A 27,747-nucleotide genomic window follows, 5' to 3' on the forward strand; every position below is an offset into this window, starting at 1 on the left:
GAGGTCTAATTCTTACATCAAAATCTGCTACTCTCCCAGTCACCTCACCGTTGTCTGTCTGTTTTGTGTTTTGTCCGACAAGTGTTATAGAGGGAGATTCGTTGTTAGCAGAATGCAGAGGTGAAGCACAGCATTCACGTGTTCCGCTCACAGTGCTGAGGCGGAGGCGGGCTGCGGGTCGGTGAGGGGGCGTGGCCTTTGCGGGACACGCGGCAGTCTGTCACGCAGCTCCCTGGTTCCCTGAAGCCTGCTGCGCTAGGGCGCCCCCAGAGGGTTGTTCCACATTCACTGCACTTGTACAGTGTTCTCCCGGTGGTGTTTGTGCGACTGTTTGTTGAAGTTTGCCTCAGACTAAAAAGTTTTTCCACTTCCATTGCCTTCCTAGGGTTTTTCCTCTGTTCTGACAATTTGTTTAAAAAATAAATCTCACACAAAAGAAGCCATCTTAGATCGACTTGATCAATGATAGCACGCAGTTAGCATTCTGTTCTTTTTTCTCCTTAGAGAATTCTCATACATTCCAGAACTTTCTGCACTGGTGGTGTTTAGCTTACAGTGGGAAATGCGATCTGCTGTGGTGCGGGGTTGGCACGAGGCCTCTGAGTGGTCGCAGGACGTCCCCTGCTCTGCGACATGGGGGCAGGAGAGCAGGACTGAGGGACGGGAACCCGTGAACCCTCCGTGGCGGAGGAGGGAGTGCCTCCGGCCGTGGTGGCTCTCAGGTAGCCCGGGGCATCTGCACAAGAGTGCTCTCCTGGGCTCTGACTCTCTGCGGCTTTGGGAAAGAGAACGCAGCAGGAAGCCCCCTGAGCTACTCCTTTAGGTTGACAGTGAGATGAGGCATTAGACAGGGAGCATCGTAGCTTTCCTGGGTTGACAGTGAGATGAGGCCTTCAGACAGAGCGTTGTAGCTTTCCTTAGTTGACAGTGAGATGAGGCATTAGACAGGGAGCATTGTAGCTTTCCTGAGTTGACAGTGAGATGAGGCCTTCAGACGGGGAGCATTGTAGCTTTCCTGAGTTGACAGTGAGATGAGGCCTTCAGACGGGGAGCATCGTAGCTTTCCTGAGTTGTCGCTTGCTCCTCTCCGCCAGGCTCTGCACGGATACTGCTGCCGTATTCCTGTCTGTCTGTCTCTTGCCTGGCAGTCACTAGTTGGTAAAAGACTGCACGCACCAGGCACTGTGCTTGTCCTGGCCGCGTGGCAGCGTACGGAGCACCGCTTCTTTCCCCAGGAGTTACTGCTGAGCACTAAAGACAGCAGGCAATTTTTTCCTTTCTCTTTATTTTTTAAGGTGAGTTTTAATTGTGTATTTATTTATTTTGTTTTGAAGATTTATTTATTTCATTTGGAAGGGAGCATGACAGGAAAAGGGAGAGGTAGAGAGAGCCAGAGAGAGAGATCTTCCATCCTCTGGTTCTTTCCCCGAATGCCCACAACAGCCAGGGCTGGGCCAGGCCAAAGCCAGGAACCAGGAACTCTACCTAGTGGAGACGTGCGTGGCAGGAACCCAAGTACCTAGGCCATCGTCGGCTGCCTCGCAGGCGCGTTAGTAGAAAGCTGGATTGGAAGTGTGGAGGAGCTGGAACTTGAACCAGGCACTCCGATATGGGATGCAAGTATCCCAGTCAGCTGCTTAGCCTGCGAGCAAGCCCAGCCCTGCCAGTCAATTCAGAGCCACGAACGCTGTCATAGACGTGAGAGGGAAACTGGGAAAGCCCGTGGGAGGAGCAGGCCAGGAGCTGGTGGGAAGTGTGGCCAGAGACAGAGACTGGACAGAGGGGTCAGGTAGAGTGGGGTACAGAAAGGGAGACTGGTCTCAACAGTACAGGGAACAGTGTGTTCGAAGATCGGGAGAAAATAGCTCACATGGCCCAGCACTGGAGAGAGGACAGGAAGTTAGGGGATAGAGTGGGCGGGCCTTGTAAGCCTGGAGCGGACATGTAGGACACAGTGTCCTGGCAGAGCTGTGAGCTAGGGAGTGATAGGATCAGATTTGCATTTTTGGAAGGAAGGCTTTGGCTGACACACAGAGAACGGATCGGATCGGATGCAGTCTGGCAGCAGTGAGAACAGGCCGTGCGGTCTGCAGAGCAGAGGAGAGCGGCCATGTGACCTGCTCAGTGGCTGTGGCCGAGGGTGCTGGGAGGATGGGAAAGCAGAGGCCTCGTCCGTCAGGCGGTCACTGCAGAGTCTGCTGTCCTGGATGCCCAAGGGCGTGTCTCAGAGGGATCACTGGGGAAGCCCCGTGTAGCTCTCAAGAAATGTCCCCCTTAGTCCAGCGCTGCAGCCTTCTCCCAGGGTCCAGCCCTCTGGGGAACAGTGTCAGGGGAGGCAGAATCAGTCAGCTTGCCCCTCATGGACCCCTCCATCGTGGGCGAGGTCTCTGTTGGTCTTCCTCTTACGAGTGCTTCCTGTGTTTTAGTCCTCAGCGACTGGCCATCAATGACACGCGTCTGAGGTCCCTTCCCCTGGACAGAAGTAGGCGGATCAGCTGGGGCAGGGAGTTCTCCCGGTGGAGCGGGGAGGCCGGCGGGGAGGAGGGCGTCGGGATGGAAGGCCTCGTCTGGGAGGAAGGCAGGGCTGCTGTGACGGGGCCATCTCACGGGCCTGTGGGTGGCTTGTGGGCAGCCGGGGTGGACCTGAAAGACTTGTCAGAGTTGGGAGAGGCTTGGTGACCAGCTGAGTGTGGGGTGGGAGGCCAAGGAGGGAGCCGAGGGTGGCACCCCTGTGTCTGCTGGGGCAGGTGTGTGGTGGCGGCGTCATTCTGAGTCCAGAGCAGGTGGGGACACTGAAACCTATTTTCCCTGTGGTATTTTCTGCATTTTGTAAAATGGCTTTTACGGAAGCAGACACAGCTGTTAGATTCAGTGAACAGTGTGGGCACGTTCCTGTTCCGGTTGTTTACGAAGTGTAGTTCAGAACCACCAGACCCACCTCGGCAGTGTGGTGACTGCTGGTGAGGGACGACTTCTCTTCCAGTTCCGCCAGTGCTGTGCGCAGTCACGTGGCGTACACACTGTGCCCTGGGTTCTCAGTTCACCTTGGAGTTCTCAGTTCAAGCAGCTGAAATCCCGTAGACAGTCTCAGTTGCGTCCGTTGTTTCTTCCTGGGGCTGGTGACACTTAGGTCCCCTCAGAGCCGCCGGGCGTCAGTCACCCGGTCCTCTGGGTCTCTTTCCAGGTGGGCTTCTTGCTGTGAGTGTCGGGGGCTCCAGCAGCGTGAGCGAGAGGGGCCGCTGGTGAGCAGCTGTGTTCTGTCCTGGAGAGCTCTCGAGCGGCGGGCGGCATTGCAGCAGGCTGAGCAGGGCGCCGTGGGAAGCGGCCCGGCGCCTGTGCCCGCGCCCTGCTGGCGCTGCCCTGAGCCGCCGTGCCGCCCCTGCGTGAGCTGTAGAATGCCACTCAACACCCAGCCGTGCTGTGTGATGCTCCTTCAGAGCAGGAGAGCCCAGGGGGCTGAACGCCTGCCCTTTTCCCTGAGATTGTATCACACTTCCCGAGCTGACATTTGGCTCGGAGGCTCGGGTGAGGCCCTCGGAGCCAGAGAGGCGTGTTAGTGCACGACCTGTGCCAGGTTGAGGAGGCGTGCACTGATTTGTAGCAACATCAACATCCTACTCATCAGGTGGGAAGCACTTTCTCCCCTGTGGGGCGGCCTGAAGACGAAGGCGGCTTCACACTCTTCCAGCCTGCCCGTCTTTCTGGAATACTCCAGGTCTGTGTAGATGAACGCCAAGATCTGTGTAGACGAACACCGTTCCTGATGTGTGCACCCCTCGTCCTTTGTGACCAGGCAGATCTTGCCAGCCCGTGTCCTGTTTTCTCAGAACTCCTCTTTTCTCGACCCTCCCCCGTCTCTCTCTCTCTCTCTCTCTCTCTCTCTCTCTCCCTCTCCCTCTCCCTCTCCCTCTCCCTCTCCCTCTCCCCCTCCCTTCCTCCCCCCCCCCCCCGCCCGTCTCTCCCCCTCCCCCTCTCCCTCCAGGTTTGTTGTCACTTGTGTGTTTGCTGCAGGGTCTCATTATTCTCAGCTCCAGAGACCAGCCCAGCGATGATTCTTGAGACTTGGTTTTCCTCTGAAACGTAACTTCATTTTCGGTTAGTTCTTTATAATGAACACCGCTGGCAAGTGTGTGGACTGCCTGGGGCCCCTGGGCCGCTGTGGCACCCACGCTGAGACCCAGCGCCCGCCCAACCTTGCTCTGCTCAACGCTCCCGAGTGCCGAGCCCCGGCTTCCCACGGCTGCGGCGGCCGCGCCTCACCCGTCCTCCGTGGACCGCCTGTGTGCTGATACGTGGGTGTGTGAACTTGAGGGGCACCATGAGAAGAAAATATGTTGCTTTTTGTTCTGGAAGCTACTTGATTTAGAAGAATAAAAGTAATTCAGTTACTGAAGGGTGCTTTTTGGTTTTTGGGGTTTTTTCCAGTTTGCACTTTCAAGCTGCTCTAATCGTTTTTATATATATATATATATGTGTGTGTGTGTATATATATATATATATATATATATAGTAAAGATTTTATTTATTCATTTGAGAGGTAGAGTTATAGACAGTGAGAGGGAGAGACAGAGAGAAAGGTCTTCCTTCCCTTGGTTAAATCCCCAGTTGGTTGCAACAGCCAGAGCTGCACCGATCAGGAGCCAGGTGCTTCCTCTGGGTCTCCCATGTGAGTACAGGGGCCCAAGGACTTGGGCCTTCTTCTGTGGCTTTCCCAGGCCACAGCAGAGAGCTGGATTGGAAGAGAAGCAGCCGGGACTAGAACCGGAACCCATATTGGATGCCATTGCCTCAGGTGGAGGATTAACCAAGTGAGCCACGGCACCGGCCCCTGCTCTAACCATTATATGCAATGTCACTGGACCCGGTTTGCAATACTGGAAGTTACGTATTTTATTTTAAAACATTTTCTTAGGATAAAGTTTCTATGTCATTTGTATTAAAATGATTGGGTTAGTTATAATAGATCGAAAAACCCATTTAAATATTTTACCGTTTATGATTTGGAAAGTGCTTGCTCGTACCTGCAAATGGGCAAGATTAGAAACAGCAAGGATTCTCCAGGGCTTATTTTCTTCTGATGTAAATGGAGGCTGTTCTTAAAGAAACAGGAAGGGCTGTGTCTAAGCTGCTCTTGGACTTTGGTTGCTGTGCGGGAACAGCACTGGGACTACCCAGCATCATTCCCAAGGCCACAGCGTTTGCAGATGGAGAAGAGTAGCCCTCAGGAGTGCTTGCTTCACTGAGTTCTGGAAACACACGTGTCACACGCACATGCTCACAGAGGCGTGCAACGCCGAAGAGAACGCACCAGGGCTTCAGCCCCACATTTTGAGGAATGAAGGGTTCAATTTCATGACTGTCTCTATCCCTCTCTACCCAGGGGGTTTCCACACTCCCTGGTGGGAGTCCGTGGCAGGGCCGCGGTCTGCTGGCTGCTCGGGCTCATTGGCTTCTGCTCCTGCGGGTGTAGGCTCAGCGCTGGGCAGACCTCTGTGTGCAGAACCTGGGGAGATTTGGGGTGGCCAGGGAGGTACTTTTGAAATAACTTAGTTGTAGCATTTAGAAATCAGTTTTAGAGAAGTGGTATGGAAATTTGTGTAGTAAATATATGGCTATTTGCAATTTGGCAGAGAAATAAAAATGGGTTTTGTTTTGTTTTGAGAGCAAGAGAGGGAGGACAGGGAAAGAGCTCCCGTCCACTAGCTGCATCCCAGAGGCCTGCACAGGCTGGGCTGGGGGCTGAAGCCGGGCGCTGGACACTGAATCTTCCACGCGGGTTGCAGAGACCCAGTCGCTGAGCTGCCTCACGTGGTCTGCATTGGCAGGAAGCTGGAGGCAGGAGCTGGAACTAGAACGGGGTGCTGCACTCCCGTGTGGGGTCTGGGGCATCCTGCTTTACCTGGCAGGCCAAACAGCTGCCACTGAGGGCTCAGGCATTTAAGTCGGTGTTGTCCTCTAAGGGCTGTTGTCACAGAACGCTCACACACAAACAGTTTCAGGGGCTCTGCCAGGCGAATCGGAACTTGAGCTGACTTTGTAGGTGCAGTCCTACATTTTGCGATTGTGTGAGCCTGCCTGCTGCAGAGGTATTCACTTCCTGATCAGCCCTAGGTGGTCTCGGCAGATGACACCTGTGTCAGGTCTGGTGTCTCCAATATTACTTCCCTGCAGTGCCCTGGCGTAATTTTCCAGAAGGCCTGAGGACAGCATGGTTCCCAGCGCCTGGGAAGGGGGTGGAGGGGGTGGGGTGGAGAGAGGAGGCTAAGGGTTGGGTGCAGCCGGATAGTGTTTCCTAGCACGGTAGGTGACTGACTGACAACAGTGCGTTGGCTGTTTCAGAACAGCCAATCGAGGGTTTTTTTGGAAAAGATTTATTTATTTGTTTGAAAGGCGGGGCAACAGAGGGAGTAGTGAGAGAGGGATTTCCTATTTGTTGGTTCATTCGCCAAAAGGCCCACAACAGCCGGATGTGGACCAGGGCAAAACCAGGAGCCAGGAACTCCAGCCAGGTCTTCTCCATGGCTGGCAGGCACCCAAGTACTTGGGCCATCATCCACTGCCTTCCCAGGCCTGTTAGCAGGAGGCTGGGTTGGAAGCAGAGCACCCGGGACTTGAACTGGCCCTCAAATATGGGATGGCCGTGTTGTAAACAGATGCTTGGCCCACCGTGCCGCAGTGCTGGCCCCAGTAGAGGATTCTGAGTGGTTTTCAGCACAAAGAAATAGCAGATATCTGAAGAGGTAGATGCTGGGTCCTCCTCGTCTGTGCAGGACTTGACCGTGGCCCTCTTCCCCTGACCTCCAGGTGTCCGTGTGCCCGGGGCTCTGTTCCTGTCTCTCCTGTTTGTGTCCTCTCCCCAGGCAGTGCATGTGTCCCTCTGCTGCACGGATAGCTGTGTGCTGGGGACTCCCAAACCGTTTCTCCCGCCCTGCCCTCGGTGCGGGCTGCAGGGCTGTTTACCCACTGGCCCACTTGGCTCCTCCACTGGGTATGTGACAGCACAGCACATGGAGCGTTGCTACCGCAGAGCTTCCGGGCCTGGCTCCCCACTCACCCCCACCTGCCAGGCTCCCGTTTCAGCTGAGGCTCCGTCATCCACCGGCCGTTTACCATGCGTGCTCAGAGCGGAGGAGCCGTCTGTCTGTCCTCTGCCCTCCACCTCACTCTGCCTCCTCCAGAACGTGCGCCACACCCAGCTGTTCCGCAGTGCGCATTCCTGCTGCTTCCCCACAATGGCCTCCGCGTGGGCGCTCTTTAACTTTTGTCCCTCTGTTAGTCTTTCTTCCATCCAACAGCCAGATTGATTTAAAATATAAAAAGATAAACGCACACAGGCTACACTACTCTTCTGCTTAAAACTTCCAGTGGCTTACCATTTTGCTTAGAACATCCCAGCTCTTCTCATAACTTAAAATGTCCTGCATGACAGAGAAGGGAAAATAGATTAAAATGCCAGTGTGTGGGGCCAGGGCTGTGGTGTAGTGGATAAAGCCACCACCTGCAGTGCCGGCATCCCATGTGGGTGCCAGTTCAAGTCCCAGCTGCTCCACTTCTGACCCAGCTCTCTGCTATGGCCTGGGAAAGCAGAAGATGACCCAAGTGCTTGGGCCCCTGGCCCGTGTGGGAGACCCAGAGGAAGCTCCTGGCTCTTGGCTTCGGATCAGCGCAGCTCCAGCCGTTGCAGCCATCTGGGGAACAAATCAGCGGATGGAAGACCTCTCTCTCTGTGTTAATTCTGACTTTCACATAAATAAATCAATCCTTTTTTAAAAGATTTTATTTGAGAGGTAGAGTTAGATAGTGAGAGGGAGAGACAGAGAGGGAGGTCTTCCTTCCATTGGTTCACTCCCCAAATAGCCGCAACAGCCAGAACTACGCCAATCCGAAGCCAGGAGCTTCTTCTAGGTTTCCCACATGGGTGCAGGTGCACAAGGACTTGGGTCATCCTCCTACTGCTTTCCCAGGCCATAGCCGAGAGCTGGATGGAAGAGGAGCAGCCGGGACTTGAACATGTTCAGTTCTGTTTTCTCTCACCCAACAGGGGCCAGATCTCTATAAGCCATTAATCCCTTCACAGACAGCACCAAATCGTCAGACCATTAAACTAACTTTCCAGCCAAATCAGACATACATTACCTAAACCGAAACATGAAATTATCAGAGAGGAAGATTGAAATTAGAACGACAGTCAGTGGAGATCCAGGGAATCTTGGGTCCAGCTCTGAGAGCCAAAGAGAAACTGTCCAGGTTGAAGCAGCCCAAGTGAGGTGTGCGTCTGCTAAGGGGCTTACCTGGGCTTACCTGGCTGTGTCAGGCGTGTCCATCCAGTGGACATCTTGGTGAGACCTCCAGAGTTATTAAAGGACGATTTTCCAAAAGTAAGAGAAATAGCAATTCTTAAATAGATACAAAATAAAATTTTAATTTTAATTTAATGAAGGAACCAGGTACCTATTATAACCGATCAAAGGAGAACTCTAAAACAACACATTTTACGTGGAGCAAAGTTATATTGACTCGGGAATGTGCAGACAAAAAATGGACTTTTCCAAGGATGTGGGGGGCCAGCTGTCCATCTGGGATTATCCACCTGGTTGTCTACTGGTGCTTATTTTGCATTTGCTTCTGGTTACCAGCAGTTTGTAGAGTTTAAAACAGACCCTGTAGAATCAGAATCTGTTTGTCTTGTACCGTGTGCCTAAGACCACACAGCAGCCTGTTTGGTAATAAAGTTTTATTGGGACCCAGTGTACCCACTCACTTTTCTATTGTCTGTGGTGGCTTTCTGACTCTGACTGCAAAATTAAGTAGCTGTGATAGACACCGTGTCCTGTGAGCCCCCAGATATTTTTCCTGTGTGTATTTATCTCCTTCGTTATGCATGTCTTTCCCCATTCTTATATGAAACATGGCTGCAGGGGCTTGTTTGTGCCTCCCATCGGCTCCACAGCACCTTAAGCAGTGCCTACCCACTGCAAGAGTGATCTGGTTACTAATGTGGGGATCTTAGGTACTGGTTGTGTGTTTTGACAATGGCTGGTTTGCAGCACTTAGACCAGTTTGGAACTTTGCATTTGTCTGTTTCTGCTACCCTGTTGAGATACAGAAGGGAAGAACACGATGTGGAAGTGCCAGAGTGCAGTTTTTATGCAGTGTGCTCATGGAGGGTGTTCTTGTCAGGCTGATGAGAGATGCATGTGATGGGAGAGTTGTGGCTGGGAGTGCTGACAGATGTCTAAAGTGACGCCTGGGCCAAAAGATCCCGTGGTGATACTGTTAAGAGGATAGATTCAACTCTTTCCTAGAAAAATAAGAAGAATATGAAGGCCAATAGCATTTGGCTTGTCGTAGCTTTTTTGGAATTTGTACAGAAGTTGGCTTTGCGTCTAGAGTGGGAGACTTACCTGGTTTAAAGACTGGAAGTGACAGTGCTGGCTGTTCCCCATGTGTGTGCATGTTCTTCTGACTGACAGTGCTGGCTGTTCCCCACGTGTGTGCCTGTTCTGACAGACAGTGCTGGCTGTTCCCCATGTGTGTGCCTGTTCTTCTGACTGACTCTAGGCTCTTCCCCATGTATGTGCCTGTTCTTCTGACTGACAGTGTTGGCTGTTCCCCACGTGTGTGCCTGTTCTGACTGACAGCGGTGGCTGTTCCCCACGTGTGTGCCTGTTCTTCTGACTGACAGTGCTGGCTGTTCCCCACGTGTGTGCCTGTTCTGACTGACAGTGCTGGCTGTTCCCCATGTGTGTGCCTGTTCTTCTGACTGACTCTAGGCTCTTCCCCATGTACGTGTCTGTTCTTCTGACTGACAGTGTTGGCTGTTCCCCACGTGCCTGCCTGTACTTCTTAAGATTTGGGTTTGGATATGGACCATGACTGCCCAGTCGATCCATTTCCATTACAAATCAACACTGCTGATTCGTTTATGTTTGCTAATTTGGTATTCTGGAGAGTTCCCCAGATGAGAACTATCCTTGGCTCACTGGTGTGTGTTGGAGTGGTCCTGAGCGTGGGAGTGTCCCTGGTGTGTGTTGGAGTGGCCCCGAATGTGGGAGTGTTCCTGGTGTGTGTTGGAGTGGCCCTGAACATGGGAGTGTCACCAGTGTGTGTTGGAGTGGCCCTGAGCGTGGGAGTGTCCCTGGTGTGTGTTGGAGTGGCCCTGAACGTGGGAGTGTCCATGTGGAACCCTGAAGATGATGGATAGCGTTTCCATCTTCTAAGCAGAGAGCTGTTAGATGTACTGAGAGAAGTGATTTTATTAGACATTGCGTTTGGCGGTGCCAGTGACAACATAATCTTGAGTTGGGGAGGTAGTGCCAGGTGTCCCCGGGGAGTTTGCCAGCACACAAAGGACGTACAAGACAGAACATAAGCTGGACAAGTAGTTGCTGAAATGTTTTCCGCACGAAGGATTCTTCAGTGTGCTCTACGGGAAGGAGGAGGCATTGCAGCATGGCACATTGCAGCTGGACGGGATCTTTGAGTCTTCTAATCCAGCCCGATTTACAGCTGAAGAATCAAGCTACGTGGTCAAGGTCAAACGACAAATCGGTGGCAGAGCTGGCTCTAGGAGGCATTTCTCTTCCTTCTTAAGATGCATTTCTTTCTTTGAAAGGCAAAGTGACAGAGGGAGGGAGTGGGTGAGAGATGGGGGGTGGGTGAGGGATATCAAGAAAGTCCATGGGACTACTCCTTAAATACTCGCAACAGCCAGAGCTCAGCCAGGCCAAAGGCAGGAGCCAGGAACTCCATGTCTCCAGGGCGGGTGCCGGAGCCCACCTGCGAGCCGTCATCCACTGCCTTCCCAAGCGCATTAGCAGGAAGTTGGGTTGGAAATGGTACATCCAGGTCTTGAACCAGCTCTCCAGTGTCTCACGTGGTGGCATAATTTGCTGTGCCACACACTGGCCCCTAGATTGCACTTCATTCCACATTGCGTAGTAGAAGGAACTGAGGTCTTGGAATTAGGCCCAGAAGATTTATTTTATTTATTTGAAAAGCAGAGTGACAGAGAGGAAAAGACAGAGAAAGAGATCCATCATCTGGTTCACTCCCCCACGTGGCCACAATGGCCAGGAGCTGGACCAGGCTGAAGCCAGAAGCCTAAAACTCCATCCAGGTCTCCCACACGGGTGGCAGGGGCCCAGTACCCATCCTGCGCTGCTTTCCCAGGTGCATTAGCAGGGAGCTGGATCAGACGCAGAGCCGACGGGAGTGGGGAGCCAGCAGCACTCTGATCTGGGGTGCCGTCACAGGTGCGTTTAAACCACTGCAATCCTGTAAGGCAGTGAAGTGAAGTGAAGCAGACGCACTTAGTCGTTTCTCCTGTCCCACCAGTTTCCTGAGACAGGCAGCATTTGAGGAGCCTGGTACACAGGCTTCGGATGAGAGTCGTGGCCTTAGTGGGCATGGTTTCCTGTGGGTCTGCAAAGGAGTATGCACCAACCAAGATAAAGGGACACGATCAGGCCGTGACAAGATCCCAGGTGTGGGCCAGGAAAATACTGTCACGTCTGTTCCTAGATCATAGAAAGTACAGTGGGAGAGTGCTGCTGGACGCCATTGATTTTGTCATTAAGTATTGAAGCAGAAGCAGCGGTGAGATTTGGTTGCTAAAATAAGAAATGGGATTTTTTTCAAGTGAAGTCCATTTCCCTCCATTATGTCATCAAAGCTTGCTCTTCATAGGAAATACGGTGAAGACGAGTGGCAGGAAACTCAAGCAGCCTTCCTCCACCCAGAGGCAAACATTTATAGCTATATTTTTTTTAATATTTAATCTGAAACATTGTCATCATTTCATATCTTGCTGTTTACTTAATGTTTCCCTGTGTTCTTATAAACTCTTGGAAGTAATCAAAATGTAATTGTGTACGGGGATATAAAAGTGATTTTAGTTATTTTCATAATATGTAATGATCGGGAAGAAAAAGGCAGCTGTGGTCACACCAGTCAGAGACATTCTTGCTAACATTTTTGTTATGTTTTCTTTGCATTTGGGAGTAGTTTATTGGCTGTTGATTGGGTTTAAAGTGAAATCCTAGAAGAGGCTCATTTAGCTAACATGGCTTTAAATAAAGGCACTGGTGGCTGGAATGAGATCTGATGGGGAGAGAGGCAGCCAGGTTCAGTTTTGTGCCATCTGCTCCACTCTGGGCAATGTCTTGGAGTAAACTTGAGATGGGAGCTTTCTTAGCAGAGAGAATTCAGCCCTGGTTCCCCAAAGCATCCAGCACATGGGATCACGTACGTGTGGGAATCTTCTCTGCGTTTAGGGTGGTGCTCGTTCTGCACCGACGTTGGGAGAACGAGAAGACAGGCACTCTGTTATTTTTGTGTCTGTTGGTTCCTGGCAGCTCTCCTGGTGACGCCACACTGAGTGGGAGTTAGCATTTAAGATGGGATTTTGGGCTTGGCTGCTAAGTATCAGCCGTCCGCTGTCTCTAGTTCTGTTCCAGCCCCTGAGGAAGACTCCAAAGGGATGTTCAAGGTTAATTCTGGTTATGCCCCGTTCGGTCTCATCTGACTGACTTTAGAACCTGATCTCTGTATAATAGGTCAAACCAGTGAACAAAAATGTCAGAAATAGTACATGCAACAGGTGGAGTAGGAGAAGGGAAAAGGTTTTAAAGCTGTGGTTAGCAGGTTCAGTGTGGGCAGTCGGGCTTTGCAGCCAAGTATACAGGAAGCACCTCTGGGGTTTGGTCGTCTCTAAGTCAAAGAATGAATGTGGAGTGGACACCCCCCACCACCTGCCACCGAGTGAATGCTGGGGGGCAGGGACAGGGGCTGTGGGCAGGGCTGTCTCCTGCTTCAGTGTGCCATGCCGGGGGCATCCATGGCCACTGAGAAATCAGTTAGCAGTTGTGTTACCAGGCCCCATACAGGGAAGGCACGTCTTTAGGATATAGAAAAAGAATAAAATAATGAAATAAAGGCGCTTCACATGAAGTGAAGAAAGTCGTGGGGCTGGGTGTTGGCCACAACTGATGCCAGTTGACGTGTCCATGTGCCGGATCGGGGTTCAGTGTCCAGCTCTGCTGCCGACCCCAGCTTCCTGCTCATGTGCACCCTGGGGGGAAGCAGGTGATGCCACCCACTTGGGAGGCCTGGATCCATCGAGTTCCAGGCTTCTGCCCTAACTGGGAGCTGGTTGGGCATTTGGAGAGTGACCCAGAGAATGGGAACACTCGCTCACTCGCTTGCTCACTCTCTTGCTGTGCTCCCCCAGCCCCAAATAGATTAAAAAACCGGGTTCTGAAATGATGAGCATTGGATCGAAGGAGAAAACGTTTGTGACTGAGAGGGCGAGAAGAGGTGTCAATGAAACACTCACCTTTCAGAGCTTCTATAGAAACAGGTTTGATTGAAACTACTCACTTTCACTTGCGTTGAAGCATGGATAGTTTACGCTATATGTGTATTGAAGTGCCTTTGGGACGCACGCTTGAACTTAATTCTGCAGGAAGGGCATTGTGAGGGTGAAGCCTGGGGCGGGCATTCAGCGCCGTGGGGAGCCACCTCTCTTATCAGAGTGACTGAGTTTGCGTCCCAGCTCTGCTTCCAGTTCTGGCCTCCTGCCACTGGCACCCTGGGAGACAGCAGGTGACAGCTCAAGTTCTCGGGTCCCTATCACCCACTTCAGGGACCCGGACTGGGTTCTGGCCTTCTCGTTTAGCCTGGGACAGTCTCAGCTGCTGCAGGCATTCTGGGGAGTGAACCAATGGGTAGAGGAGCATGCCCGCTCACTCTCTCTCTCCCTCTCTCTCTCCCTGTCTCCCTTGCCTTCTATCCTTCCCTTTCAAATACATAAATAGGAAAAAAAAATCTAAATGGATAAGATGTCTCAGGGAAGGTAAAAGACCCAATTTTATGGAGAAAAAAACATGAGGCACTTTCAGGCAGGGCCCAGCAGACTCCTGGAAGGCAAACCCCAAGTCCCGCGGATTCTCTTTACCCTCTCCTAATTAACGAGAAGGGAGCGGGGTTTCCTTTGAGAGTGCTTCCTTAGTAGCCCCGTCGGCGGTGGAGCTGTGGTGAAGCTGGGTAGGAGACCTGGTGTCCTGTTTGTCCTACTTGCTGCCGGCCTGTTCCTGACAAGCGGAAGTGAGGCCCCCGTGGCAGGTGGCGAGCACACGCTCTGTGTCATACAAACAAGTTGTTTGTGACTTTGCAAAAGGGAAACGCGGGCTTCCTATTTTAATCTAAACACTTTGAGGCAGGAACGGTATCTGTGGCATTTTTCTCAACAAAGGAAATCCTCTCCATTTCCCATCGCAATTTATTGGGTCACGAGAATAGCAGACGTACAGAAGGCATTAACGTGTGACAATCAGGAAGTCATTTTCTGAGCATCCTGTCACATTTCCAGACGTTCATTTCAGCTCTGATTGGGTAGCAGTTCCTGTCCCCCCCATATGGAAATATGCGGTGCACGTGTGACATGCGCCGTGCTGTGTGGACGTGTGAGGTGACTTATTTTTGCTCAATCAGTTCTACATCCTGCTGCCTGTTTTCCTCCTCTTGTGCTGCTTTGAGTCAGAACTGACCTTGCCTCCTCGCTCCGGCTCCCCCTCCTGCGAGGGGCTTGCCAGGCCGACCTCTTCACCATTCTTCTGTGGCCAGGACAGAGAGATTCCTCCATGTCTTTGTGTGGCTGAATAACACCCTCCCAGGACCGGCACTGTGGTGTAGCGGGTAGAGCCTCTGCCTGCAATGCGGCATCCCACGTGGGCACCGGTGCGGGTCCCAGCTGCTCCCTGCTAATGCATCTGGGAAAGCAGCAGAGGATGGCCCAAGTGCTTGGGTCCCTGCACCCACGTGGGAGACCTGGACGAAGCTCCTGGCTCCTGCATTTGGACTGGCCCAGCTCTGGCTGTGACGGCCATCTGGGGAGTGAGCCAGCAGATGGAAGGCCTCTCTCTGTCTCTCCCTCCCTTTCTCTGTAATTCTGACTTTCAGATAAATAAGAAGAAGAAGAATCTGCTGGGTGGATGTACCACAGTTTGCTGTTCCAGTCCCCACTGGCATCTTGGCTGCTTCGGGTTTTGACAGTTACGAATAAGCTGCCATAACAGCCATGTGCAGGTTTTTGTGCAAACCTGAGTTTCCAGGTCCTTCGGCTAGATGTCAGGGAGTCTGGCGAGCTGGTTGTGTGCTAACGGTCCCGCTTGGTGTGTGAGAAACTGCCCAGCTGTCACCGGAGGTCTGAACCGTTTGTATGCCCCCACCCCGCGCAGTGAATGGGGAGTTCCTTTTGATCCATGTCCTCATCAGCGTTTGGGGGACACATTTCATTTTATTTTATTTTGTGTGTGTGTGTTTGTTTAGAAAGGTGGAGCAGTAGAGAGGGAGAGAGAGACACAGAGAAAACTTGCATGCACTGGTTTGTTCCCCAAGTGCCCACACAGCTAGGGGTGGGCAGGCCAAGGTGGGAGCCAGGAGCTCCCTCCAGGTCTCCCCTGGGTTGCAGGGACCTGCCAGCGTGCTTAGATCGAAGCAGAGCGGCCGGGGCTCTTCAGCTGTCCCCGGCAGCTGCTGCACCTCTGCACCACTGCCCCGTCCCGCGTTGCGCATGTCAGTCATCGTAACAGCGGGGAGTGGGGTTTCGTTGCTATTGTAGTTCAGAAGGATGGTGGCATCAGGGAGATGGGTCTGCACACAGCGAATTGAATCAAGACTCAACGCTTCGGTCAGACCAGTCTGCTTAGGAGGAGCTGCCGTTTGCCGGTGCCGGCTAAGGAGCAGGAGGCAGGGCCGCAGGGGAAGCAGCGCTTCGGCACCAGGGCTGGGGCCGCAGCTTCTGTGCCGACTTTGAGGCGAGTGTGCACCTTGACAGGTTTTATGCAGGGGCTTGAGCTTAGAGCGAGTGTCGGAGTAGGCAGCCTGTGGGCAGGGCATGCCAGGTGAGGACATCTTGTCGTGGATCAGGACCGTGCGAGCCCCGTCTGTCAGCGGACATGCTAAGGGGGAGCACCATGTAGGAGACACTGGGGGTACGTCCCTGGAGTTTGGAAAGGCTTGGGAGTGTGGCCGGGACGGGGGAAGGGCCCGAGTGGCACCCTTCACACAGGGGGGGTGGAGAAGCTTCTCGCTCACAGCGATGAGTTGCACTGCTTCCTGGCAGGGAGTTCTCACCTTTTTTTTTCCTGGTTCATCTGTCTAGACAGGCTCAGGTGCTGTGAGTTAGGGCCTTAAGTTTTCTGGGAAAAAATCAAAAGCATCTTTATCGTCTACACTGAGTTCTCTTGGTGAACAGCCCTGGTTCCTGTGAGGACCTCTGGGCTCACTGGGTCACGGACCGGGCCTGTGCTGCTTTGCGAAGAGTGTATTTGCAGTAGTTCAGTTTCAGTTTGCTAAGGTTAATCACTGTTGATCTCTTGCCGTCTGTTTCTGTATCTGTGCTTGCATCCTTTTGAGAGCGTTGGTTTTGCTTCAGAAAGAAAAGCTCCGATTTTAAAAAAGATTGAACCTCCGGGCAGGTTAAGGCGCTGCCCGTATGTCAGAACCCGCTGGCGCGCTGGCTGCCCTCCTCCGCTGCAGTTTCTTGCTGTTGCTCCTGGGAAAGCAGCAGAAGGAGACCCAGATGGAGCTCCTGGCTCCTGGCATGACCTGGCCCAACCTCGGCTTGTGTGGCTATTTGAGGAGTGAACCAGTAGATGAAAGAAATCTCTCTCTGTCTCTGTCTGTCTGTCTGTCTCTCTCTCTCAAGAGGTCAAACACATGCAGAATCTGAGTGTGTGATCTAGGAAGGCACAGTCTTCATAACCAGCCGTGCGGTTGGTTCTGAACACGTTGGTGCAGTCTTGGTAGAGTAGGTCCAACTAGCGAGCGTGTTTTAAGTAGAGATGTCCTTCTGATTGCTATTCTGAAAGGGTTTTTTTGGCCCCTTAATGTGTCACTTAGGCCCATACACTTGAACCCGTGAGCTCGTTCTTTTTCATCATTGTGTAGTGCCTCCTTGGAGAGTGAGAACTCGTTTGCATAGCTCCCTGTGGTGGAAGTTTACCACTCACGTTTCTCAGTTCTCTAAGCCATAGCGTGTCCCTCAGATGCGGCGAGTGCGCCTACAGAATGGAACTTTACGTCTCATTTCATTTAGACAGCTACATAGGGCTAGTGGCTGCTGTGGTCGAGTGCTGGACGCTACAACCCCAGGCCATTTCAGGTTGTGGTGAGGTCATCAGGCTGCCTGCTTGGACCACAGGACTTTGGCCTTTATAACCTGCAGCCTGAGGGTGCTTCTTCCAGGTTGCACAGCCCAGCCCAAGCCGGAGCCATCTTCTCCCCTCTCTGTGGGCAAAACCTTGGTCTCCAAGGAGCCCAGAGGTAAGCTGGGTCAGCCATCGCAGTGGTCGTCAGCATCTCATCGCCTTGCATGGCTGTCCTCTCACTCAGCGGTTAGACTTCAGTAGGTGCATGACTGTACTGTGAAGCTCTGCGAACTCTTCTTCAAGATGGATCCCACCTACAGTCTTTGGGATCTGTCCCTCAGCTGCACCGAGAGAATCGTCCTGGGACGCGTCTGCGTGCTGCCTGCTGTGGCGCCCTGCACGCCTGTGGTTCGTCTGGACTCCTGCTGTCACCTCAGGGAAGATGCCTGAAGGACTCTGAAGTAGCCGTGCCTGGGTTGGAGGAATGACGGTGGGCTGCCTTCCGCTGGCTGAGTGCAGCTCTGCCAGTGCCACGCTGCCTCTGGCTTCACTGGGGGGACATATGCGACATCTTCTGCTCAAATAATCGTGTTCTTCGGGATTTCCTGATTCTGTGCATGACCTCCCCAACCCCCACACCCCAGATACAGTCCGTAATGGTAATTGGTGCTAAAATGTGTTTGACCTTAGAGTAGCACTGTGACAGTGTAGAGCCTTGAGGAAAAGAGTTCCTGTAACTTTCAGGAGTTTCACTCTTCCTCTGTTTCTGCCACACTTCCCTCCTTGGGGGTTTTTAAATGCTGTGGTCCTTGGAATTCAGAATAGCAAGTTGGAAGGCAGCAAGGAGAAGTTGAAAATGTATTAATAACCACCATGGCCTGCAAGGAAGCAGGAAAGAGCCGGAAACGACTGATGTGCTAAGCAAGGGTAACACACGGCACCATCTGGACCCTCCTGGCAGGAAGAAATGACAGAACAATGTCTTGGGGCGTGCTCCTCGCCAGGTGTGGGATCACGAAGATAAACGCCGTGCCATGAGGCAGTTGGCCCGGTGCCTGCGCCCCCACCAGGGGAGGTGTGCATGCGTGCCGCACGTGGCGTTTCAGTGTGTTGGGAGACTGGGGCGGGGAGACGGAGTGGAGGACTTGACCGCTGCGGCAGTCAGTCACGGTGATCTCGGCTCGGTGTGAGCTCTCGGAAGCCGCGCGGGACCGCGCGTGGGATCTGACGCTGATTTGTAGCCGCAAGCGTGGCCAGGCCTGAAGAGAAGCGTCTGCTTTTCTTACATGGCTTGCAGTGAGCTTTGAAGGGGATTGTCACCGAGTTAGGATTTTCTTTTTCTTCATGGTTTTCCATGCTGCCTAATACAGCATTTGCATTTTAAATTAAAAGCCTCAAAGTAGAAAAACAGTTTTGAATACTTACAAGAGAGCGTTAAGAAATTTTTTTGTGAAGGGATTTCATGGTTTTGAATGAAATTTTTGCTCACTTAAACTGCAGTGACTCATTTGAGAGTGATCAATTTCCATTATTCTCAAGTTTAGCAGGAATACGTGTTCTTTTAACAAGGTTTGCGTGTGCCGAATGCTGCTAGATTCAGGGTCTGCAAATCTCAAACTTGTAATTTTTTGTTTAGAACCAGATGCTTTAATTAAGATAACTTTGGGAGCTGGAGCTCAGTCCTGTCCCCGCCGTGCCTCTCTCGGTCCGGTCGGCGACTCCTGGGCTGCTGCCCTACAATCTAATTTCTTTGTCATGTGTGGCCACTGAGGTCAGCCTGGCTTGCTCCACATCAGCTGATGACCGAACAGCACTGCCTTCACGGCCTGGACTCGGTAATGCCGGCCTGGCCCAGGCGCTCCCTGCTGGCGCACGTGGGGTCGTGGCAGCCCCCGCCCCGAGCCCTGTGATGCTCTGTTCCTACAGCTGCCTGCGTTGTCAGCCTCCTCTCTCCCCCTGCCTCTGGTCACGGCTTCCGGGGCTGCGCCTCTGGCTGACCCAGGCCAGCTGCCGGAGAGCCCCGCGAGGCCCTGCCTCCTCCCGGTGCGCCCTGTGGCCAGTTGTGGGCCTGCCCTCGTCTGCTCTCCATCGCCCTCTGCTTTCTCTCCCCTGGGGCACGTGACCTGTCACACTCTGCTGTCCAGCCCGTTTATTGCTGTTTCCCTTCCTGGAATGTCAGCTCTCTGGGGGTAGGGATTCTTGTTTAGTTCATGGGAGGGGAGGTGCCGACAGCAGCCCTCCACTCCAGTGCAGTCAGTGCGGGTCGGCTCAGACGCCCGGCCTTCCTTGTGGAGGAGGCTCTGGCCTGCTGATCGGGAGCCCTGTGTGCACCGGGCCTTGTCCACTGCTAGTGTCCATGCCGAGCCTTCAGCTCCACGCATCAGTGGCTTGGGGCTGTCTGCTGGGACGCTTCTTGTTCTCCGGAGAAGAATCCAGTTTGATTTAGAGGCGTTAGGGGCCTGGCTGGTAGGGAAGCAGCGGTGTGCTGGGGGCTGGGAGCAGCAGCTGAGAGCCCACGGTTGGTATGTCGAGCGCCGTCTACGGGTCCTGATCTCATCCCCACCGCTCGAGTCAGGGTGCTTACCCCACCCCACCCCTCCCGCCGTGTGCAGCGGCTGTGGTTTCCTTTCTGCAGAGTCAGCCCCTGTTCTCCTTAGGGGTAGCTGGGATTTAGGGTCCTCAGCCTCCGCAGCCCCCTGTTCAGCCTGAGCTCCGTCCTGTCTTCCCGCATCCGTGGAAGCTCGAGGCGCTGGTCCGAAGGACTCTGGTGGAAGGCTCTCCCCTCTGCCCTCCGCCTCCTGTTTACCGTGGTGACTGTCTTACACCGCTGAACTCTTCTGTTCTTTTTGTTCTTGAAGGTTAGGACCTTCTAACATTCATTCGCTGTCACTGTAGCACGGCCAGGGAGAGGAAGGGCTGCCATCATCACTCCTGAGGGCACTCCGTGGTTCCGATTCCTGTGTTTGCCCGGGCTGGCCGGCTCCCCTAGCCCTGCGGCACGGGCTGCGGCCGCGCTCAGTGGGACGCGCAGAGCCCTGCAGAGGGGGACTCGTGTGGCGTGCGGGCCCGCAGTGACACGGAGCCGTGGCGAGCTCCCGTGCTTTCTCCGCTTGCCTTTATTCTTCTTACCATTCACTTCCGTGCCCAAACCAGGTCTTCAAAACTAAATCAAGATAAATAATAATTGTTCTTCTTTTTAAAACGGTTTTAGAATGTTTAAAGTAAGTTGCCGCTTTGCTCATCGGAGTTTTAGGAACAGAGAGCGCTCCGCAAGCAGCCTACTTTAAACGAGCTGTGACTGCTCACGGGGGTGTGGGCTCAGGAGTTGGTTACGTGCAGATGCAGTCGCCGCTTAGAGACACGGCCGCTCCACTGGGCTCCCAGTCACTTCTCAGCATTTATTATTGCGCCCCAGCTGTCAGGATTTGAGAATGAGTGCTGGTGCTAGTGGGGCCCGTCAACCGATACTGAAGGAGAAGTCGAAGGAGAAGTTTTTTCGGTGTGCAGAGTTGCTTTTCTTGATTTACCAACTCTGATTCTGCCAGGGTGATGCGGGCCTTGCAGGCAGGTTTATCATTAGTCATAATGGTGGCCAAGGGCATTTACAGCTGTGTTTAGTGTGTATTTACTGTATGTAGCTGTATTCAGCCTGCATATTTATAGTGTAGCTCTGTCTCTCTGATCTGTAATTCTGAAATGAAAAATGTCCTCGAGAATGTCTTTGAACTCACTGGGACAAATCTGGACCAGTCTGAATCACTGGGACTTAAACGTGACCTCAAGTGTGAGCTTTTTCTGGGCCTTCTCCAGTCAGTTGTGAGCGCGTGTGGGTCTCACGGTAGACATCGCATGCCGGACGCTGGGGCCGCGTGACCGCGCGTCCACAGTGCGCAGCCTGTCATTTCAGACAGCCTGGACGGATTCCTGGTACTACCCATGGGGGATAAAACCCTTGCTTCTCGGAGAGTAGCTTCCTCATGCCTCTGTTACTTGGGTTGCTGTTGCCGTAGTTAGAAAACTTCGTCTCAGGCTGCTCTTACAGTATCCTGAAGGTAGTTCTGTAATAAAGTGACCAGGGGCCTCTTCGCGGCTGCTAGTCAGTCAGTGACTCACCTGTTTGATGGTGTCATTGTAGCACACAAATGTTTTAAATGAGCTTCTAGGATTAAAATAGTGTAAAATCACTAAAGGTAGTTTTGATAATTCTTCTAATCAAGCAATTTCTGTATAAATAATGAGTATAATACATTTACATACGGCCGGCGCCATGGCTCACTTGGTTAATCCTCCACCTGCGGTGCCAGCATCCCATATGGGTGCCGGGTTCTAGTCCCGGTTCCTCCTCTTCCAGGCCAGCTCTCTGCTGTGGCCCGGGAAGGCAGTGGAGGATGGCCCAAGTGCTTAGGCCCTGCACCCACGTGGGAGACTAGAAGAAGCACCTGGCTCCTGGCTTTGGATCGGCATAGTTCCGGCCATAGCGGCCATTTGGGGGTTGAACCAACGGAAGGAAGACCTTTCTCTTTGTCTCTCTCTCACTGTCTAACTCTATCTGTCAAATAATAATAATTAAAAAAAAAATACATTTACATAGCATCCAATTCTAACTACTTACTATGGCAAATAAATTTTCCTGATTATGAAGTCATAACCTCTCCAAGGTTTTCAAGGCCCAGCCCCAGTGCCCCTCAAGGCTGTCTAGACTTGCCTCAGCAGACAGGGCTCCGAGGCCCACTTTTAAATTTCTCTGTCATAGCACTGTGCCAGTCCAGCCATTTAGGGAGTGAACCAGCAGATAGAGGGTCTCTCTCTCTAACTCTGACCTTCAAATAAATAAAACTTAAAATTTTGTTTTAGTTACATCTGGACTGAACACACACAGACTTTTTCTCCCTGACATTATACTCTAAATAATGCTGCATACCAGCCCTTACACAGCTTCTCTATTGTGTAGAGTAGAAAATCTAGCGCATTAATTCTGTGGTCACTGGAGGCCCTACAGGGAGAGCAAGCCCTCATGGGCCGTGCTGGCCACTGTGTTCACATGTCAGTGGCAGGTCTCCGAGGACAGCTCCCATAGCTAAAATGTGCCATTAATGCCACTGCAAATCAGGGATTTCGGCTTTGCTGTGGTGGTTCTGGTGTTTTTCTTTCTGAAAAGGAACTGGGGAAGTGGGATTAACAAAGTCGACCGCTGTTTTTAACTTTGTTTTTGATGGAAAGATTTCCTCCTGTAAGCTTTGATGGCTGAATCTGATTGCAGGGGTTATTTACCATGGCTAGGCCTGTCCCCTGAGAAGCAATTTAAAACAATTCCATTAAAATCCAGAACGCTAATCAGAAAGAATGTTGTGGCACATTGAGCGAGGACTGTGGAGGGCGTTCAGCCCTGCACGGGTGTGCCGTTAGCTGCCCCTGGCTCGGGTGTGCCCTTCACGGCCCCGCAGCCCGTGTTTGTGGCTGGGTCAAGGGGAAACCACGTGGACTTCCATATTCACGGGTTCCCATCTGCAGATGCAGCCAACTGAGGACTGGAAATATTTGAAAACATTATTACAGTTTATTCCTTGTCACTACTCCCTAGGTAATATAACAGTAATCTATGTGGCAGTTATAATTCATCTAGAGACGATGTACAGTATATGAGAGGTTGTATTTATTTAGCTTGTATGCATATACTGTGCCATTTTGTATATGGAACTTGAGCGTCTACAAATGTGGATAGTTGTAGGGGGTCTGGAACCTGTCCCCCAGTGACAATGAGGAGCGACTGTCCTTTATTTTGAGTGACAGTGTCCCCTTGCATAGGAGTCAAAATAGATCTAACTCTTCCCACCGAGTGTTCTTGTCACCAGTAGTTTTATGATGGGATATGTGAATGTTTTTATCCGAATAAGAAAAATTAGACGACTTTAGAAATGCTTTTGCCAAAGAGGACTCTTCAGGTTTGAGGACCGTGTACCTGAATTCGGGTGTGCTTCACGTGTGAGTAGGTTCATTAATCAGATATTCCCTGAGCACCTGCTACTTGATAGACACTGTTCTAGGATTGGAAATTCAGCAGTTAACAAACTAACTGAAGTCCCCACCCTCCCAAGAAGGGACGTCTTGGATATTATATCCTAGAATAGCGGTGATAATGTACTTCCGTCCTGACACAAGAAGCAAGGACCGCTGTCTTAGGGAGTGTATCAGCCAACAGAACAGCTTGGTACCTGTGGCTGACTGATTGGAAGCAGACATAGCTGTGTGCTGGGATTTTCACGCCTTGCTCACGCGTTCAGTGCAACCTGAAGCCTGAAGCCCTTTCGAATATGCTTCACTGTGGACTCACTCCCTCTGGGTTCATCGCTCTACGTGACTGTGTGTGCGTGTGTGTGTGTGTGTGTGTGTGTCCATCCACCTTTCTGCTCCAGCTCGATTCCAAACTCTTCAGAGAGCCCAGCAGGTGTCTAAATCATCTTGCAATTTTGAAGGTTTGTGGGTTTTTTTCTTTTATTTTTTTTCCCTCATTTTATTTGAAAGGCCGGGATAGAGAGAGGTGTTCCATTCATTGATTCACTCTGAAAATACCCACAACGCCACAACAGCTGGGCTAGGCCAGGCCAGAGCCAGGCCTGGAACTCAATCCCGACGTCTCCCACGGGTGGCGGGACCTGAGTGCTTCAGCCTTCACCTGCGGCCTTCCAGGGTGCACATCAGCAGGAAGCTGGAGTCCAGAAGTTGAGCCGGAGCCTGAACCCAGTCAGCCCAAGAGAGGAAGCAGGTGTCTCAGCCCCTTCTCAGCCACTGCGCCAAATGCGCTCTCCTACTTCTGTTTTAAAAACTGTGTAGATTGTACTCACATCACATTTGCTAGGAGACTCCTTTTATGCTAATTAAGAGCTGCGTTTCATGTTCATGAGCCCCATAGCCTCATGTCGGGGCAGGGAATCTCTGTTGTAATGAGACAAAGCAGCATGACCAAAATGAGCGTGGCCGTGTCAGATGTGGACTTCTGCTTAGTCCATAGGGATGTTTCTCCACATGTAGTGTATTATGTGTGAAATAAAAAAAGTTTAAGATCTATTTATTTATTTATTTGAGAGACAGAGTTATAGACAGAGGGAGAGAGAGGTCTTCCATCCACTGTTTATTCCCCAAATGGCTGCAACAGTGGGAGCTGGGCCAGTCCGAAGCCAGGAGCCAGGAGCCTCTTCCGGGTCTCCCACACGGGTGCAGGGGCCCAAGCACGTGGGCCTCCACTGCTTTCCCAGGCCACAGCAGGGAGCTGGGTCGGAAGTGGAGCAGCCGGGACTCGAACCTTGCCCTTACAGGCTCCAGGCGCTGCAGGTAGAGGCTTAACCTGCTGCTCCACAGCATCGGCCCCAGAATGCTGCGCTCTCCTGAGTGAGGGAGGTGATGGGCGAACGAATGGGTGGTGTTATAGGGCCTGCATTATTGATCCGCATTTTGATGGGTCAGTGTTTGCTAGTGTCTTTGTGTCTGCAACTGAGTGGGGTTATTCTCCTCTTCCAGGCCTCAGTTCTTCTGTTTCCTCTCCTTTGTGTGCTTGCTCATCATACGCATTGCAGTTTTTTCTCGATACTTCTCATGGAGACCGGGATGTACACCTCGCGTGTGCGGAGGGCTCGCTGTCTGTGTCCATTGCTAACCTGTGATCCCCACCGCCAGGTCCTGGGCCCTGCCCCGCGGTGGTGCTCCTTCTTAGACAACCTGACCGAAGAACTGGAAGAGAACCCGGAGAGCACGGTGTACGATGATTACAAATTTGTAACCAAGAAAGACCTGGAAAATTTAGGTAAAAATCACAAGATGTCTTTAAGGTTATTTTAGTTCCGCCTTCTCTTTAGTTTTGAACATTAGAACTGCCTGAGCCGTGGTAATCTGATTTTCCGAATCTTCCCTTTCAGGCAGTAAGCAGCCTGTACATTAAACACTGCTTCTGCCAGATGAGCTGTTAGCACGCTGTGCGTTGTCGATGTCTGACGTCTGCTTAGAGAGGGGTTCAGGGAAACTCAGTCTGCTGAAGTTTTTCCTTTCAGTGGAGGTAACCTTTGCACATGCAGCTGTATGCGGGGGACATCTGGCACGGAGCTCTGTAAGAAGGCTGACGTGGGTTTACACTCACTGCTGACTGTTTCCAGTGTTCTTCGAGTGTAAGTGAAACTGCCCCCAGAGGTCAGCAGTGAGTCCTGGCTCCCTTGTAGGTGCATTTATGAAAGACTTAATCTAAAACCCAGAACTCGTAGACTGCATCTTCCAATAAGGGTAGAACCTGAATAGATACTTGATATTTAAAGGTTATAAACTGAAAACGTGTCTTCCAAGAGTAACTTCCGTGTGCCCCATGATATTTAAGTGTTTTATGTATTGCCTATTTAATCCTCAAAACTCTGTGCAGTGGGTGTTATTATGGTTCCATTTTATAGGTAAAGAAACTGAGGCTGAGGAAGATTAAGTGTTCAAGCTGGGGCTGAGCCCCAGAGGTTCTTTTTTTTTTTTTTTTTTTTTTTAAGATTTATTTATTTATTTGAAAGGCAGAGCTACAGAGAGGCAGAGGCACAGGGGGTTGGGGGAGGTCAGTCTTCCATCCACTGTTTCACTCCCCAATTGGCCGCAACAGCCGGAGCTGTGCCAATCCAAAGCCAGGAGCCAGGAGTTCCCTCCGGGTCTCCCATGTGGGTGCAGGGGCTCAAAGACTTGGTCCATCTTCCACTGCTTTCCCAGGCCACGGCAGAGAGCTGGATCGGAAGTGGAGTAGCTGGGTCTTGAACTGATGCCCATATGGCATACCGCACTGCAGGCGGTGCTTTACCCCGCTGTGCCACAGCACCAGTCCCCCAAAGGTTCTTTATGTGTGTGTTTTTAATATCTTCTAATTTTTTAAAAAAGTTTTATTTTGGGGCCAGCACTGTGATGTAGCAGGTAAAGCCACCGCCTGCAGAGCCAGCACCCAACATGGGAACCCAGTTGCTCCACTTACCATCCAGTTCTCTGCTGTGGCCTGGGAAAGCAGCAGAAGATGGCCCAAGTGCTTGGGCCCTGCACTTGCGTTGGAGACCCGGAAGAAGCTTCTGGCTCCTGGTTTTGGATCTGCCCAGCTCCAGCCATTGCAGACATTTGGGGAGTGAACCAGCAGACGGAAGCTCTCTCTCTCTCTGCCTCTACCTCTCTGATACTCCGTCTTTCAAATAAATAAATCCTAAAAAAAAAAAAAAAAGATTTATTTTATTTATTTGAAAGGCAGAGTTACAGCAAGAGTGGGAGAGACAGAGAGAAAGCTCTCCCACCCACTTGTTCACTCTCCATGTGGCCACAAAGGCTGGAGTTGGGCCTGGCCAAAGCCAGGAGCCTGGAACTCCATCCAGGTCTCTCACATGGGTGCAGGGGCCCAAGCGCGTGTGCCATCTGCTGTTCCTGTCCCAGACACATTAACGTGCAGGGAGCTGGATCTGAAGCGGAGCAGCCGGGACTCGATCCAGCGCTCATGTGGATGCCGGTGTTGTAGGCGGCAGCGTAACCTGCTGTGTGCACAGCAGCACCCTGTATCTTCTGAAATTAAATGAGCAGTGGCTATCATTTTTAAGATTTCTGAACCACGCGTAAAATCTCCTAAATAGATTATCTTAAAAACAAAGGCAAGACTATATTACTGACTGACTTCCTTGAATTATTTCGTTTTTTAATTTTTCATTTATTTTACTTGGTAAGTAGAGGGAGAGAGAACCCTCCCATTTGCTAGTTCACTCCCCAGGTGCCAGAGAGCCGGGAACTCAGTTCAGGTCTCCCGTGTGGGTGGCAGGGACCCAACTACTTGAGCCCTCCCCTGCTGCCTCCCAGTGTGCATTGGTAGGAAGCCTGCGTTGGGCCTGACCAAGAATCCAGTCCCGGGACTCTGATGTGGCCGCAGACACCTCGCCCTGCAGGCTGAGTGCTCACCCGGGGTTATGGTTCGTGCAGCATCAGTCGCATTGAATACTTGCAAGTTCTGACTCTGCTCCTGTTTATGGCCTTTGGCAAACCTGTAGTTTGTATTCCCACAGTGTGTTCCCTGGAATAGTGCGTCTATAAAAGAGCTACATGGGTAGCATGGTGGCTGATACCATGAGCTCTGTAAGAAGGCTGACGTGGGTTTACACTCACTGCTGACACTCAACACCTGAGTCAGTTGGCCAGTTCACTGAGCCTGGTTTCCTCCTCCATAAAACAGGAATAATAATGGACCTGCCCGTAGGATTGCTTGGGCAGTGAATCGGATAATGTCTGAAACAGCCTAAGAGGATGAATGCTAGCTGTTACTGTAGGGATCTGTGACAAGTTGAAGAAATGCTAGGTTAAGTACAGTGAAATCAAGTTCTTTATTATGGAGACTTTAATATCATACGTGTTGTGGGTCTCTGGGCCAGGAGAGAGGGTCTGAAACATTTCCCAAACTTAGAGGACCATGGAGCCTTTTGCCCTCAGGCCCCTTGGCCCTGTGTTCTGTGGCGCTCACGGCACGGCTGCTGTCAGTCTCTGTCACGGTGTTTCACTGTGAGAAGCCGCCGCCTTGGTTTCTAGTTGTGATCTGACTTGGAGTGGGAGTAATTGTGAC

At 51.9% G+C, this 27,747-nt stretch overlaps 1 protein-coding gene across 2 annotated transcripts in view; it reads left to right on the forward strand.

The window, feature by feature from the left end:
- NOL10 (nucleolar protein 10) overlaps window positions 1-27,747 on the forward strand; it is a 100,466-nt gene that overhangs the window by 40,493 nt on the left and 32,226 nt on the right. For both annotated transcript variants that reach the window (XM_002722390.5, XM_008249836.4), the window contains one exon: window positions 24,825-24,951. In XM_002722390.5, coding sequence (XP_002722436.2) covers window positions 24,825-24,951 — 127 coding nt within the window. The remainder of the gene's footprint in view (window positions 1-24,824; window positions 24,952-27,747) is intronic.

The sequence above is a fragment of the Oryctolagus cuniculus genome, chromosome 2 (genome assembly GCF_964237555.1).
Source record: "Oryctolagus cuniculus chromosome 2, mOryCun1.1, whole genome shotgun sequence".
In the NCBI taxonomy this organism is placed as follows: domain Eukaryota; kingdom Metazoa; phylum Chordata; class Mammalia; order Lagomorpha; family Leporidae; genus Oryctolagus; species Oryctolagus cuniculus.